General features: G+C 44.9%; 1 protein-coding gene across 1 annotated transcript in view; it reads left to right on the forward strand.

Annotated features, from left to right (window-relative positions):
* The window catches only part of LOC144609908 (glutamate receptor ionotropic, delta-1-like), a 751,523-nt gene extending 734,824 nt beyond the window's left edge, over window positions 1–16,699 (forward strand). Inside the window, 5 exon segments of the mRNA XM_078428307.1 lie at window positions 3,810–4,005; window positions 7,482–7,648; window positions 12,804–13,044; window positions 16,060–16,251; window positions 16,253–16,699. Of these exon segments, the coding sequence (XP_078284433.1) occupies window positions 3,810–4,005; window positions 7,482–7,648; window positions 12,804–13,044; window positions 16,060–16,251; window positions 16,253–16,489 (1,033 nt within the window). The 3' untranslated portion in view covers window positions 16,490–16,699.
* Window positions 16,700–16,986: the final 287 nt, after the last annotated feature.

Genomic DNA, 16,986 nt, shown 5'->3' on the forward strand with positions numbered 1-16,986 from the left:
AGTAACTCAGTGGGTCAGGCAACATCTCTGGAGGACATGAATGGATGATGTTTCAGGTGGAGATGCCTCCTCAGACGGGTCCTGATCCGTGTGAAATGAGAGAATGTGCCTGGATAACCTACCATCCACCTCCTGCTTCTGTATTCAGGGAATACTCATGGCTCCCCGGTGATCTCTTGGCCTGGAGTCCAAGTGTAGTCACCATTATTTGGTTGTCTCATCACAAACTAGTGGAGGCTTCAAGCTGCTGTCAAGCTCACTTATACATGAAAGGACCAAACACTGAGTAGAGGATGTCTTCGGTGTAAATCATCATCTGCAGTTTCGTCCTGCACATTTTGGCCGCTCCACTGCGAAATAGAAACATAGAAACATAGAAAATAGGTGCAGGAGTAGGCCATTCGGCCCTTCGAGCCTGCACCGCCATTCAATATGATCATGGCTGATCATCCAACTCAGTATCCCGTACCTGCCTTCTCTCCATACCCCCTGATCCCTTTAGCCACAAGGGCCACATCTAACTCCCTCTTAAATATAGTCAATGAACTGGCCTCAACTACCTTCTGTGGCAGAGAATTCCACAGATTCACCACTCTCTGTGTGAAAAAAAACTTTCTCATCTCGGTCCTAAAAGACTTCCCCCTTATCCTTAAACTGTGACCCCTTGTTCTGGACTTCCCCAACATCGGGAACAATCTTCCTGCATCTAGCCTGTCCAACCCCTTAAGAATTTTGTAAGTTTCTATAAGTTTTGTAAGTTTCCAATTTGAAAGGCTGATGCTGACTGACCCTCGTGAGCTTACAGTGTTCCGTATTTAGCCTCAAGTCAATTCCTTATAACATAGCAGAGTACGGCACAGGAGAAGGCCCAATGTCCCACAATGTCCGTGCTGAACATGATGCGAACATTAAGCTAATCTCATCTGCCTGCACATGATCTATACCCCCCCATCCCCTAGCATATCCATGTGCCTGTCTAAAAGCCTCTTAAATGGCACTATCGTATCTCCCACTAACTCGAGTTTGACAGAAACCATTAGGATGAGGTTACAATGACCTCCCTGTGGGTTATTTCTTCATTGACCCTATCTAGGGGCTATCCATTCTTACATTTGTCTCCTCAAGGTATGCCTACTTTGAAGAGGTTCGTCTCCTCTCCCCGACGGGAGTTCTGCAACAGCCTCTCTCGCTGTTCCCCCTCTGTGACTACCTCTGATTTCCTCTCCCCTGACGCTCAGTCTGAAGAAGGGCCTCAACCCGAAACGTCACCTATCCCTTTTCCCCAGAGATGCTGCCTCTCCCAGCTGAGTTACTCCAGCATTTTGTGTCCATCTAAAGGATGTCTGTTGTTTGTCCTTCGCTAGATTCAAGGCTGGGACTCTTTTTGTGCACTATTTTTGAAGCCTAGAGGGCTCCAGAAAGAAATGTAGCTAAACTGTCAGGACTGTATTTCAAGCATTGTGTCCTATTAAGCTGCTATTCTGCTCAGTCCTGAACCACAGTGTATTAATCTTTGTGGTCTATTCTCTGCAATGTCCTTGCTGTCCCCCCCCCCCCCCCCCAAGTCCCGCGATCTCCCAGTTATTAGAAATAATGGATTTCATTACAATGGCAGCAACACAGTTCAAACAGTGCTTTCTTTTCACATCGGCTGGCAACTTGAAGAGCAGTTGGTGTGATATTCTTTCAGATGCCGGCCACAAAGGAACTGGAAGATTAGTGCGTGTCGCTGACTAGCTCAGTTTATCTTTCATAATTCCTTGACAAGTATACATGCAATGAATATATACAAACATGAAAATAAGAAAAGGCATTACCAATTCAAATTGAGCCGATGAAGCTGGAGAACCAGCACTCTTTGGTAGTTAAATATTCATTGATGTTGGCTGGAGTCGAAGATAATCTTCTGAAGTGTATGTACGGAACAGTGGCCTCTCATTGCAACTGATCTCACCCGATGTAAGGTCTTTGACTTCATTCATTTCCAACGGAAATGGATTTCAAAAGAGGACAATTGTTTCTGGTGTTATAAGAAACAGTAATCACAGCTGATAGCAAGTGAAAAGGAAATGAAAGAGTGATGGGGTTGATTGAAAATATCAGGTATAGCAAGCGTATTTAGGATGCTCCGGTTAGATTACGATATGGTTAGGTTCCGGGAGATTTCAAAGAGAAAGCTTATTAAATATTATTCAATCCTTTTTGTACAGCAACTGTACACTCCTCCCACTTCTGTCGTGGGGTAGATTGACTCCCCTCCCCCCCCCCCCCCCCCTCAATCTTTGCACATCCCCAATCCTGGACTTTCCATTCGTCTCTTTAATTTCATGTTTCATGTATCTTGTTGTGTTTTACGGCTGTTGGCAAACCAATTTCCCTCCTGGGGTAAATAAATTTCTATCGTATTGCATCGTATTTCAAGCAGTCACAGGGATAAAAGGATTTAGCAATGGTCAAGAGACCTTTGACTTTTTCAAATAGTAGAAAAATAACATAAAGTGGCAGAGCTGGTAGAGTTGCTACCTCATGGTACTGGGGACCCGAGTTTGATCCTGACCTCAGGGGCTGTCTGTGTGGAGTTTGCACATTCTCCCTGTGGCCTCGTGAATTTTCTCTGGGTGCTCCAGTTTACTGCCAAATCTCAAAGACGTGTTGGTTTGTAGGTTAATCACACCTCTAAAAAAAATGTTAATGTGTTGGGAGTGAATAGGAAAGTGGGATAACGTAGAAACGCTGTTCGATATTCAGCATGGACTTGGTGGGCTGACGGATCTGTTCCATGCTGTATCTGTAAAACATAACAAAGCTGCTTTTGAATCTATTCCCTCAGAAGCAACAAAATACAGTCGCAAATCTGCATCAAAATAATTTGTAACTCATGTTTTAATTTCTAATCAAAGTCTGTTGAACAGCTTAAAATAATAGGTTCATGCAGCAAAACATGCATTGCAACCAGCGAAGAGGGGTGGAATTAGTAGATTAAAGACAACGCCAAACTCATTGGTTGATCTATGTGGTAAGAGAGTTCCCTCATCAATGTCCGTTGAACATATTGGATGATAATTTGATCAGAATCACCAATGGAGCCGGGCTTTGGATATGCAAATAGATATAAAACACATTCATGATTTCAGAGGGATTCTTTGTTCCTTAACGAAACTGAATTTAACGAACGAATATACACTGGAATTTAGAAGGATGAGACGAGATCTTATCGAAACGTATAAGATTATTAAGGGGTGTGACACGTTAGGGGCAGGAAACATGTTCCCAATGTTGGGGGAGTCCAGAACAAGGGGCCACAGTTTAAGAATAAGGGGTAGGCCATTTAGAACTGAGATGAGGAAAAACCTTTTCAGTCAGAGAGTTGTGAATCTGTGGAATTCTCTGCCTCAGAAGGCAGTGGAGGCCAATTCTCTGAATGCATTCAAGAGAGAGCTAGATAGAGCTCTTAAGGATAGCGGAGTCAGGGGGTATGGGGAGAAGGCAGGAACGGGGGACTGATTGAGAATGATCAGCCATGATCACATTGAATGGCGGTGCTGGCTCGAAGGGCCGAATGGCCTCCTCCTGCACCTATTATCTATTGTCTATTGAAACTACATTTCAATTATGGACAATATTCCGCTGTTAAAGATGGGGGTGAGAGATGAGAGAAGAAATTGAGTCCGTTTGTCCCATTAGATTCATGTGCTCCAATCTGAAGCAGAGGGCATTGCCAGGTTACTGATGTGGTCTTGTGGGGAATGAACTGGTTTATCTCAGATCGATTCAGAGCAAAGTCTAAGCCTCCTTCCTTTCATCAACAGCTCCTTCCAAGACCTGGCGAAGCAGTCTGAATTATCGTACGGCACAGTGAAGGACTCCTCGGTCTACGAGTACTTTCAGGCAAAGGGCACCAACCCTTTGGAGCAGGACAGTACTTATGCTGAACTCTGGAGAACCATCAGCAAACACAACGGTGCAGAAAACTGCATTTCAACCGTGCACGAGGGTATTGCAAAGGTAAACTTTGGACAGGCGTTCTGAAACGCAGCAGAGTGTTCATCTGTACAACCTGTACGGGCAAATCTCCCTTCCCTCCAACACACATTCACTCTCGAACACTCCAGTTCCGTGGTGGATGGGCCATGTACTCAGCTTCTCCAGCAGTTGCCTTGACAAGCTGACCAGAAGCATAGCAAGGTATCAGTGACCTGTTCCACGGCAAGGCTGAAGATAGGGTTGGAATGGAATACTTTATGGAATGGAATGGAAGACTTTATTGTCACATGTGACAAGGCACAGTGAAATTCTTTGCTTTCATACCCAACGTATGCAAATAGTGGCCACATAAAGGGCGCTTACAACGTTTTAAAGTGCCCCCGCCGTCTCTTCCTTAGTTCTCCCCACCACCCCACCCCTTCCTCACGGCGGTTCCCAAATGCCGGGTCTTCCATTGTTCTTCCCCCCCCTCCCCCTCCCACACGCCCCCACCCCCCCTCCACCCACACGCCAGGCCCTCCATTGTAGCCCTGAGAGCAAAGAATATGTTGATTGAGCTGCTCATGATCATGAAAAGTTTTGATGGAGTTAAACAAGGCGAGTTAAAATGGAGACAGAAGGAACAGCAGGTGCTGGAATCTTGAGTAAACCACAAAGTGCGGGAGTAACTCAGTGGTTCAGGCAGTATCTCTGGTGGGCATGGACAGGCGTCGTTTCAAGTCGGGACCCTTCTTCAAACTGATGGTATTAGGTGGCAAGAACCTATGACTTGCCTGGGTTTGTCTCAACCCCACCTCTTTTCCAGCTCTCTCCCCTCTGCTACAATCTGTCTGAAGAAGGGTCCCAGCCCAAAGCATCACGTTTCCTCTCCATGTCCTGCTGAGTTGCCACCTGACCCACCGAGTTACTCCGGCACTTTGTGCTTTAAACAAAGAGAGCTGCTTTCCAGTGGCAGGAAGGTTGATAATCCAGCAAAGTGATTGAATATAATTGGGAAAAGATCAAGAAGGGAGGTGAGGAACGTTTGTTGACAAAGTGCTGGAGCGATCTGGAATTACTAGGCTTGATAAAGAAGTGGGAACTGATCTATTGAGAACCTTTAATAGGGAGTTGTAGAGATAAAATGCCCATGCAATGGTGAAAGAATGGAGAGGTGGGATAATGGAGCCAATGAATCAAGGAGTGACTAATGGGCAATGGTCTAACCTGTCACTTTCTGTCCCTGTTAGTAATGCAGAGGAAATGTTCAATTTTTTTAGACAGAGAATGGTTATTTTATTTATGTTCCCTTCAGTGTCTGGTTCTGGCAAATCTCAAAATAAATTAGCAATTCTTCCTCCTTTCCATTAGCACAAGCTAAGCCTGGGCACATCATTCAGCAAAAATAGGCCCTCAGTCAGAGTCAAGGCTAGGTGTTTTGGCCAATTTCCACCCAGCACTAACTGAACGCTCCCCTCCTGCAGCACCAGGGGAAGTGATGAAGGTGTTGGAGAGAACCGGCTCATTGATCACATGGATCCAGCTGAGATGTGAGACATTTTGCTGATCGAAGCATTCATTTAGCAGAGAGTGCTGTGAATTGATGGAGATAATCGATGGTGTGAATTTGCCGCAGTGTACATGGCAACTGTTGGTGTCCACTGCCAACACTCTCAATGCCAAGAGGCGCAAGATACTGGTGTGTCTGGAACCTGGAAGCTTTAGGCACCATTTAAACCGTAGATGGTAGACTTGTAATATCCCATGAGTATTGTACACTGTGTAAGAACACAGTTGAATAATAATCATAATTACTGTTTAAATAATTATTAATTAATTAATAATTAATGGCTACCCTTTCTTATTAGTGCATCAGGTTGGTTTATTAGAGTTTAAATAATTTGCCAAGTGAACATGCCTGGATAATATGTGATGAGGTATAAAATAAAGGGAATTAAGAATGACGCGAGGAAATATTTTCTTACGCGGTGTGTGGTTGGGATCAGGAATGTGCTGTTGGAGGTTCCATGGTGACCTCAAGAGGGACCGGGATAAATATGTGGTGGAGACAAGTTTTCAAGGCCGGAATGAGAGAGTTGTGCTTTTTGAGTCAGGCTTTTTGAGCAGCCTCCCCCCTGTGCTGAAATGATTCTAATAATATGATTCTATGAAAACATAAGAATTACTTTGGAGGCTTAATTTGAACATGGCACCCGTCTGTCCACTTGATTCATGACCTTTCAGTTCTTGAACAATCATGTATATTGTCCACAAGCTAATCGGCTAGGATCGAACTCAAGTCCCGGGGATCCACCTCAGTGAATAAGAACAATGAGATCAGACCAACAGATTAGATAAACATAACTCACAACATCAGGAACAAGAATGAAAAAGGTTTTGCCGATCGACAAGGCAGTGGAGTGGATTCTCCAAGACAGGTTCTTGACGTGTAATTGAGTGAGATTAATAATGAGAGTTGGCTCCAAATGAACTGAAATGGGGAATATGGGATAAAAATATTAAATGCTGTGCCTGAGATGTTTCCAGGCAATCCCAAAATTATGCCAAATCATGTGTGGGGTTGAGAATCAATACAAAAGCAATTATAAGAACATAATTGTAAGGCACAACAAAGTTCTTTGTCAAGAGTTTCCAGGGGATATCAAAATTGGTCATTAATATTTTTCAGATTCACATGGGTATAGAAAACATCTGTGGTAATTTTACTTGATTTGCTTTCTCGAGGGGACTAAAGTACACGGACCTGGGAGTAGATAGAGGGCCAGGCAGAATCTCTGGACATCATCTTCAGACTGAAGAAGGGTCTCGACCCGAAACGTCACCCATTCCTTCTATCCAGAGATGCTGCCTGGCCCGCTGTGTTACTTTCTATCTTCGGTGTAAACTAGCATCTGCAGTTCCTTCCTACACCTGGCAGTAGATAGTCAGATGACCTGCTGCCCAGTCCTTTTCCAGCTCTCATCTGTGGGCAGTAGAGGCCTCCCCCATATCATACAAGTTGCCTTTCTGTCCTCCCTAAAACTCCCACATCTCCAATGCACCTCACTCATTGCCATCCATTTCTATTGTTCTCTGCAACCAAGGGGAGGCTTGTACAAATAAGATGGGAGGATTTTTTTCCTTTAGCAATCCCCTGTGGGTATCAATTCTGTAATACTTAAATAATAGACTTCAGGACTGCAGTAAGATCTAATTAAATGCAGCAAATCTCTGCCCCTGCTCCTCGCGTATGAATGAAGTGCATTAGTCCCTCTGAATGACAGTAATTTATAAATAACAACCTTTTGGATCAGCAGCCTTCTGCAATCCTGGAAACAAAACAGGTTCATTCGAGGATAGAATAATCCTTCTGCACTTTGAGTTTAATTTCTCCTGATAGATTATCTCTAATCCCTACCTTTGGCTCTCAGGTATAATTGCACCAATGTTAGAGGGTGTAGAGATTCTGCCTCGTAATGAGTCGCTAATTGTTACTCATTTTTTTGCTCTGCCAACAGATAAAGACGGGAACATATGCGTTCCTGTGGGATATGGCCGTGGTGGAATACACTGCACTGACTGACGACGACTGTTCTCTGACAGTGGTGGGGAACAGCGTCAGTAGCAAAGGGTATGGGATTGCACTGCAGCATGGAAGTCCCTACAGGGACCTCTTCTCCCAGAGGTAAGAGGAACACCACATCTATTTGTGTTACCAAGGACTGTGATGGTCAGTCATTGCTTTTTATCCGACTCTAAACCTCCCTGTGATCTGATCCATCTCCAATTTTGTGAGCAATTTTGGTCACCTCAACTGAGGAAGGATGTGCTGCCTCTGGAAAGGGTTCAGAGGAGGTTTCCAAGAGTAGGTTAATCTATGATGCGTTTGTCGGCTCTGGGCCTGTACTCACTGGAGTTTAGAAGAATGAGGGGGGACCTCATTGGACCATACAGAGTAGTAGTGAAAGGCTTGGATACAGTGGATGTGGAGAGGATGTTTCAAGCACTGGGGGAGTCTAGGACTGGAGGTCACAGCCTCAGAATTAAAGGAAGTTCTTTTAGGAAGGAGATGAGGAGAAATTTCTTTAGTCAGAGGGTGGTGAATCTGTGGAATCCTTTGCCACAGAAGGCTGTCGAGGCCAAGTCAGTGAATTTTTTTAAGGCAGAGATAGATAGATTTTTGATTAGCACAGGTGTCAAAGGTTACGCGGAGAAGGCAGGAGAGTGGGGTTAGGCGGGAGAGATAGATCAGCCATGATTGAATGGTGGAGTAGACTTGATGGACCGAATGGCCTAATTCTACTCCTATCACTTATGACCTTATGACCAATGATCCAATGATAAACTAAAATAGTTTGGCAAGTGATTTCTCACCTATGCACTTGCCATTAAAATTGTCCAGGTTACTTAAAACTAGAATGCTTAGGATTCTGGAATACTAAAATCTAGAAAAATTAATTCCAATCCCCTCATCTCCCCTTAGAAACATAGAAAACATAGAAAATAGGTGCAGGAGTAGGCCATTCGGCCCTTCGAGCCTGCACCGCCATTCAAAATGATCATGGCTGATCAATATACACTGGAATTTAGAAGGATGAGGGGGGATCTTATTGAAACATATAAGATAATTAGGGGATTGGACACATTAGAGGCAGATAACATGTTCCCAATGTTGGGGGAGTCCAGAACAAGGGGCCACAGTTTAAGAATAAGGGGTAGGCAATTTAAAACGGAGATGAGGAAGAACTTTTTCAGTCAGAGAGTGGTGAAGGTGTGGAATTCTCTGCCTCAGAAGGCAGTGGAGGCCAGTTCGTTGGATGCTTTCAAGAGAGAGCTGGATAGAGCTCTTAAGGATAGCGGAGTGAGGGGGTATGGGGAGAAGGCAGGAACGGGGTACTGATTGAGAGTGATCAGCCATGATCGCATTGAATGGCGGTGCTGGCTCGAAGGGCTGAATGGCCTACTCCTGCACCTATTGTCTATTGTCTAATACCCACGGTATTGACAAGTTAGACAATCTCCACCCACCTCCACGCTCAATAGTCATTAAGCATGTTAAAGTCGTGCTTGTGTGTGCAGCATGTGTGTAATGTGCCTATTTAACAAGCTCCGGCAAACATTGTCAAATTTCAATATGACACCTCTTCCCTAGATCTCAGCGGGTGAGCAAATTTGGGTACAAACATTTTAAAAGTAAATGCCGGTTTGACTTGTGAAAGAATGTGAACAGTAAAGATTGTAGCACTGTAGAGCTTATTTAAGCAATAAATTCCTCTCATGAGGAAATAGTGTCTGGCCATGAATGATAAATCATCCGTTCATACATTTTCAGGGATTTAGTCTGCCAGATTCACTGTCTGGTGCCTGGAATCAATTGCCATTTGCACTGCATTTTTGTATAAAATATGTTCACAGAGTGTTTTCGATTGAAAGAGGAGATATCCTGCTTTGATGGTCTTGATTTAGGACTTGCCATAATCTATGATTAAATGAAGAGCCAACATCATTTTAGACCAAGCAGTTTGGCCTCTGCACGAACCCTCCACGTAGAGACTGCCCTTGTACTGATGACTGGGGGGGAAACTAAAGAGACTTGGGGTGGAGGCTCCATGTGGATAGATAAATAATTGTCTGAAAATCAGAAAATCATATCAGCCCTTTGATTGCAAGTGGCAAGGGCCCATCAAGGCTTGGATGGAGAATCAGACAGTCACAGGGCAAGAAAAGGAGAAGATTGCCAGGGGTGTGAGAGACAAGGATTAGTGGGGATGGTAGGCCTGATGATTTGTGGGGGTTTAGATTGATGATTTGGAGAAATGGTTGGTTTGGAAAGGTTTTGCCCTGGTCATTTGAAGGGCAAGGATGGGGAAGGAGAAGGATTGGAAAGATGATTGCGGAGGTTTGAACTGAAAATTTGGTTGGTGGGGGGGATGCATTGTTGGTTTGAGGGATTTATGGAGATGATTAGTGGTCTGGGCAGGTGATTTTGAGGAGGTTGAGCAGATGATTTAGGGGATGCACTGATGATTTGTGGTTTGGGGCTGATGATTTGGGTGTTGTCTGAGACTAACTGGATGATTTGTGGAAGTGGGGCAGATAACTTAGGTGTTGGAAGATGATTTGGAGTTGGGCTAATTTGGAGTATGGACTAATGATTTGCGGGGGCTTGAGTTAATGATTTTAAGGGGTTGGGATTATGATATGTGGGTTGGGCAGATGATTTGGGGGAATTGGTCTGAATATTTGATGTATTTGAACTTGATTTGGAGGATTGGTGTTATGAATGGAAGGGGTGTCAGGCAAAGCTTGTGGCAATGGGCAGATAATATGAGGAGATCAGACTTCTGACTGGGGTGGAGCCAAGCAAATTGGTGATGGAGCCATTGGACAGAAACCTGGCGGCACCTTGAAGATGATCACAGGGAGGTCCAGGCAGGTGACCGGGAAAGGCCAATCACCGTCAAGCAGATAATGGAGGATTAACACTAAATCCGTACAAGGCACAATTTGGCATCTTTCTGTGTTATTCAACAACATCCGCATGATAGCATGAGCTACACACACAAATAATGGCAACTAGACCAAGTGGACCCCTTTGGGTCCAAACACACACAAATAATGGCAACGGTTTTGGTTTTGATCAGAAAACGTTCCCCCACAAGTACAAACATATGAGCTCCCCAGGATAGAAGTCATACAACAGATGCTCAAAAACCAGGTTAGATCTAGTGCAGGTGACCCATCACCAGATCTTTGGAAGGGCATGTTCACCTTGGAGGGAGTGCAATATAGATTTATGAGTGAAATCTGGGCTCCAATGGTTAAATTATGTGTTAGGTCTCCAGGACAGCATCCGGCATTCCCTAGAATTTAGTTGGAACAATTTTATTGAAGCTTTTAAGGCACAAATGAAGGCAAACATGGTGGAAAGACCCCGGGGAAATGTTATAGTCCAGAAATCAGAGGCAGATCAGCACAAATGCATTACAGTGTTGCCCATTACAGTGTTGCCCATTACAGTGTTGCCCATTACAGTGTTGCCCATTACAGTGTTGCCCATTACAGTGTTGCCCATTACAGTGTTGCCCATTACAGTGTTGCCCATTACAGTGTTGCCCATTACAGTGTTGCCATTACAGTGTTACCCATTACAGTGTTGCCCATTACAGTGTTGCCCATTACAGTGTTGCCCATTACAGTGTTGCCCATTACATATGAGGAAAGACTGGATAGACTGGGCTTGTACTCGCTGGAATTTAGAAGACTGAGGGGGGATCTTATAGAAACATATAAAATTCTTAAGGGGTTGGAGAGGCTAGATGCGGGAAGATTGTTCCCGATGTTTGGGGGAGTCCACAACCAGGGGTCACAGCTTAAGGATAAGGGGGAAGTCTTTTAGGACCGAGATGAGAAAACATTTCTTCACACAGAGAGTGGTGAGTCTGTGGAATTCTCTGCCACAGAAGGTAGTTGAGGCCAGTTCATTGGCTATATTTAAGAGGGAGTTAGATGTGGCCCTTTTTGCTAAAGGGATCAGGGGGTATGGAGAGAAGGCAGGTGCAGGCTACTGAGCTGGATGATCAGCCATGATCATATTGAATGGCGGTGCAGGCTCGAAGGGCCGAATGGCCTACTCCTGCACCTATTTTCTATGTTTCTATGTTTCTATTACAGTGTTGCCCATTACAGAGTTGCCCATTACAGTGTTGCCCATTACAGTGTTGCCCATTACAGTGTTGCCCATTACAGAGTTGCCCATTACAGTGTTGCCCATTACAGTGTTGCCCATTACAGTGTTGCCCATTACAGTGTTGCCCATTACAGAGTTGCCCATTACAGTGTTGCCCATTACAGTGTTGCCCATTACAGTGTTGCCCATTACAGTGTTGCCCATGACAGTGTTGCCCATTACAGTGTTGCCCATTACAGTGTTGCCCATTACAGAGTTGCCCATTACAGTGTTGCCCATTACAGTGTTGCCCATTACAGTGTTGCCCATTACAGTGTTGCCCATTACAGTGTTGCCCATTACAGTGTTGCCCATTACAGTGTTGCCATTACAGTGTTGCCATTACAGTGTTGCCCATTACAGTGTTGCCCATTACAGTGTTGCCCATTACAGTGTTGCCATTACAGTGTTGCCCATTACAGTGTTGCCATTACAGTGTTGCCCATTACAGTGTTGCCATTACAGTGTTGCCATTACAGTGTTGCCCATTACAGTGTTGCCCATTACAGTGTTGCCCATTACAGTGTTGCCCATTACTTTTAGGTTTGTCCTTGGAATGAGATATCAACCTAGATCCCTCTGATCCCTATATCATGTGCTTATTCACAAAATGCTGGAGTAACTCAGCAGGTCAGGCTGGAATCTCAGGAGAGAAGGAATACGCGACGTTTCGGGTCGAGACCCTTCATTTTGACCTATATCATGTGCTATCAGTGAACTATAGTTACCTAGCTTGCAAGAATATGGTACGTTGCACTGGCAGAATTTCACATAGTGAACGATTTTTGCAACAAAACACGTTGAGATGAAATGATGTTTTGAAAAATCAGTTTTGGACAAGGTGTTCTCAGTGTGAGAGGCCCAGTAACAAAGGAGTGGCATTTTAGGAATACTATGGGAAATCAGCAACAAACATATTCTATTGACCAATCAAGTAAAATCCAGCAGGTAATTCTGAATGGCTTCAATGAATAACAGCTGGTAATTATGAATGGCTTCAAGATACTCTTCGGTGCTTGGTAATGGTAAACAGTGTGATTACGTTTAAATGTTGTGTTGGAGTTTGTGAGCAATGGTAGTGTGGCTGATTCTCTAACCCACCTGTGTGCAGGATTCTGGAGTTCCAGGACAGTGGGGATCTAGACGTGTTCAAGCAGAAATGGTGGCCAAAGATGGGTCGGTGTAATCTGAAGTCTCTCTCCGGTGGCCAGCCAGATGGGCAGGCACTCAAACTGCATAGCTTTGCTGGTGTCTTCTGCATCTTGGCAGCGGGACTTCTCCTCGCCTGTCTTGTGGCAGCTTTGGAAATCTGGTGGAACAGCAATCGATGCCATCAGCAAAGTCCCAAGGAGGTAAATCTAACTGGCAGGTTTGTTCTAGTTTTTAGTTTTAGCGTTAAATCGTGGAACCAGGCCTTTCGGCCCATCGAGTCCACGCCGACCAACAATCACCCATACACTAGTTCTATCTTACCCCAATTTCACATCGGACACACACAGAAGCCAATTAACCCACAAACCTGCATATCTTTTGGAAATGTGGGAGGAAACCGTCTTTTTCATAATCCCTTCCAAAGTGGATAGTCTCACATTGCCCTACATTATACTCCATATCATATCATATCATATCATATATCTACAGCCGGAAACAGGCCTTTTCGGCCCTCCAAGTCCGTGCCGCCCAGTGATCCCCGTACATTAACACTATCCTACACCCACTAGGGACAATTTTTACATTTACCCAGCCAATTAACCTACATACCTGTACGTCTTTGGAGTGTGGGAGGAAACCGAAGATCTCAGAGAAAACCCACGCAGGTCACGGGGAGAACGTACAAACTCCTTACAGTGCAGCACCCGTAGTCAGGATCGAACCTGTGTCTCCGGCGCTGCATTCGTTGTAAAGCAGCAACTCTACCGCTGCGCTACCGTGCACTACCGTACCGTGACGTCCATCTGCTGACTTTGTGGAGTTCACTAACTTATCTTTATGTTTGCAGGCTTCTCTTCTCAACTTGCCAACCCATCTATCTTGTATTCTCGTCCCTTCATCCAAGTCATCAATATAGATTACAATTAGTTGACTCCAGTACCAATCCCTGAGGCATCACACTGGTCATTGACAGATGATCTGCGAATGTCCCATCTATCCTTCCTTACTGCTTTCTGTTAGTTGACCACTCTTCTATCCATGTTAATATTTTACCCTCAACTTCATGCACTCTTACTTGGTGTGATTATGTGATTAGCCTCTGGAGTTCCAAATACATTTCACCCCCTGCTTCCCTTTTATCCACCTGTCTGTAATACCTTCAGAGAACGCTACAAACTTGTCAAACATTATTTCCCTTTCCAATGTCGACTCTGCTTGAGGTAGGCACAAAATGGTGGAGTATCTCAGCTGGTCAGGCAGCATCTCTGGAGAAAAAGGATCGGTGACATTTTGAGTTGGGATCCTTCTTCGGACTGAAGCCTGAAGTCTGAAAAAGGGTTGTGACCCAAAACGTCACCGATCCTTTTCTCTCCAGTGAAGCTGCCTGGCCTGCTGAGTTACTCCAGCATTTTGTGTCTATCTTTGGTATAAACCAGCATCTGCAGTTCTTTTTTGTCGACATTGTGACTCTTGTTTGATTTCACTGAATTTCTAAATGACATGCTATTATCTGCTCATTAGTGGAGTTCAGTGATTTCCCATGGACAGATGTTTGACTAACTTGTCTATAAATTCTCTCTACCTGTCTCTCTCCTTTCCTAAATAACAATACTTGTTGTTTTCTAATCCTCTGAGACCGCTGCAGAATCCCGAGATTACAATCAACATACCCGATATCATTGCAGCCACTTAGTTTAAGAACCTAAGACACAAACCTTCAAGCCGAGTTTTTAGCTCAGTTACTTTGTCCAATACTTTGCTTGTAAAATAAATTGCTCAAAGTCTTATATCCTCCTTATATCGCCTTGATTAACTGTTATTATTAGAATAATCTTAGTGTTTTAAGACTAATCCATTATAATTACCTTCAAAGTCTGCCATTTCTCTGCTTCTCACTACTAATTCCCCAGTGTTATCCACCAAGGGAGCAATTGTGTATTTTAGTTACTCTCTATTATATACTCGTAGAAGGTCTTACTTCCTGTTTTAATAGTAGGTATCACAAAATGCTGGAGTAACTCAGCAGGTCAGGCAGCATCTCTGGAGAGAAGGAATGTGTGACGTTTCGGCCGAGACCCGTCTTCCGACTCTCCCGCAAAAAAATAGTGATTTCCTCCCGTTTTAATAATGTTTGCCAGATCGTAGTGATGCTGTTTTACAAAGGGAATTGAGGACTTAGTGTAGCAGGACCACATGAATTTCATGGATTTGTGAATCTCGGATGTATTCCATTCAAAAACTTCAGTCTCTGGAGCTTCAAAGAAACTACCCTGTCCTTTGGTCACGAGGCAAGCCAACAACCCCCAGTCCAGGCACTTTATATTCTGTTGGATTTCTTGGTCATTGTCCTTCAGGACGGAAACAGCCCTCCCACCTGGCAGTTTACTTCTGTATTTCCTGCCGAGGAACATCCTTAGAGGCGGCCGTCTAAAATACCAGCAGCTGTGTGAAGGGCAAGAATTCCCCAAACTCCCTTGCCTGGACCTTTTAGACTCGCTCCCCATTCCCCTTTCATTTCACTCACTCTCCCACTAAACCCCACTCTCTCAGTCCCTACCCTCCCGTGTTCCCACAGTCTCTCTACACTCTCTCCCTGTCCACTGCTCCATTTCTCCTTCCTTCCCTTCCTCCCCGTCAATGCCTCAGAACATTCTCCATCCTCCTTCACTCCTCCCTCCATGATTCCATTTCCCTTGCTTCTTATTTCCATCTCCCTTTACCTTTAACTCTCTTACCCTTTCGTTCACCTCTCTCTTTCCCTCTCCCCCTCTCCCCCTCCCTCTCCCCCTCCCTCTCCCTCTCCCCCTCTCCCCCTCTCTCCCCTCACTTTCTCCTCTCTCTCTCTCTCTCTCTCTCTCTCTCTCTCTCTCCTCTCTCTCTCTCTCTCTCTCTCTCTTTCTCTCTCTCTCTCTCTCTCTCTCTCTCTCTCTCTCTCTCTCTCTCTCTCTCTCTCTCTCTCTCTCTCTCTCTCTCTCTCTCTCCCTCTCTCCCTCTCTCCCTCTCTCCCTCTCTCCCTGTCTCTCTCTCTTCTTCTTCCCTTTACGTATCTCCCTCTCTAACCTTTTGATCACCCAATTTCTTCTCCACCTCCTCCGTTTCCATTCTCCTCCTCCTCCTCCCCCCCCCCCCCCCCCCCTCCTCCGCCACACACACACTTCCCTTCCATCTCCCCTGGTCCTCCACTCGCGCAGTCTAACGAGATGTTTCTTGTTCAGGACAAGGAGGTGAACCTGGAGCAGGTGCACCACCGCATGGATAGCCTGATGGATGATGACATGGCCCACAAGCAGATCTCGGCCGCCTCCATCGAGATCTCTGCGCTGGATATCGGCAGCATGCAGGCAGGCCAGGGCATGGAGCCCGTGCGTGATTACCAGAACACCCACATTTCAGTCAGCACTTTTTTAACCAGAACAGTCTCATGGTACAAGTAGGAAGCACTCCTCCCTGGCCAGCACCAATCTGTCTCTGCCTCTCAGCAGTTCAGCCACACTGCCATCCATACAGTGCAAGCATCGGTCACCAAACGGAGGACTCTTTCGCCAAAGCCCAGTCAAGGCACCAATCCCTATGTCATTCCAGTCTGTGTCAGGTCCTGGGGGGCTCCCAGAATCGATGGAGCCTTCCCATGGGACCTCCATATAACTTCAAAACGCCGCATGGCCAAATTTTTAATATAAAAAATTTACAAAAAAAAATCTAGCATTTTCATGTAAATACTTGTAAATAATTCAAGAATGAAGTGGGTAAAGTGTATTTTGAATATTCTCAATTTTGAAGTCAGTAGATCATGTATGAATGGCTTTGTAAATTTTGTTCTATACAAATAAAAAGCAGAATTACTTGTGATGGTTATTGGGGGTGTACAGGGCTTTTCTTGCTTTGTGGGGAATCACCCTTTCCGATTAATTAAGTGGTTCGGCGGCCTCCTGATTTGCAGTGGCTTAGAAATTAGATTGCAGCTCGCTGCATGCCTTCAACCCCATGCAATGGACAATCTGTTTCCTCCACTCAGGAAGTTCACGGGGGATTTCTAGTTAGGATGCACATTAGTACATCTCATGACATCTGTCCTTTTTGCCAAGAAAAATTGGAGTTGCCATATCAATGAACTCAATGAAAGCAGCTGCTGTTTAACACTC

This window comes from Rhinoraja longicauda, chromosome 35, assembly GCF_053455715.1.
Source record: "Rhinoraja longicauda isolate Sanriku21f chromosome 35, sRhiLon1.1, whole genome shotgun sequence".
Classification (NCBI taxonomy): Eukaryota; Metazoa; Chordata; class Chondrichthyes; order Rajiformes; family Arhynchobatidae; genus Rhinoraja; species Rhinoraja longicauda.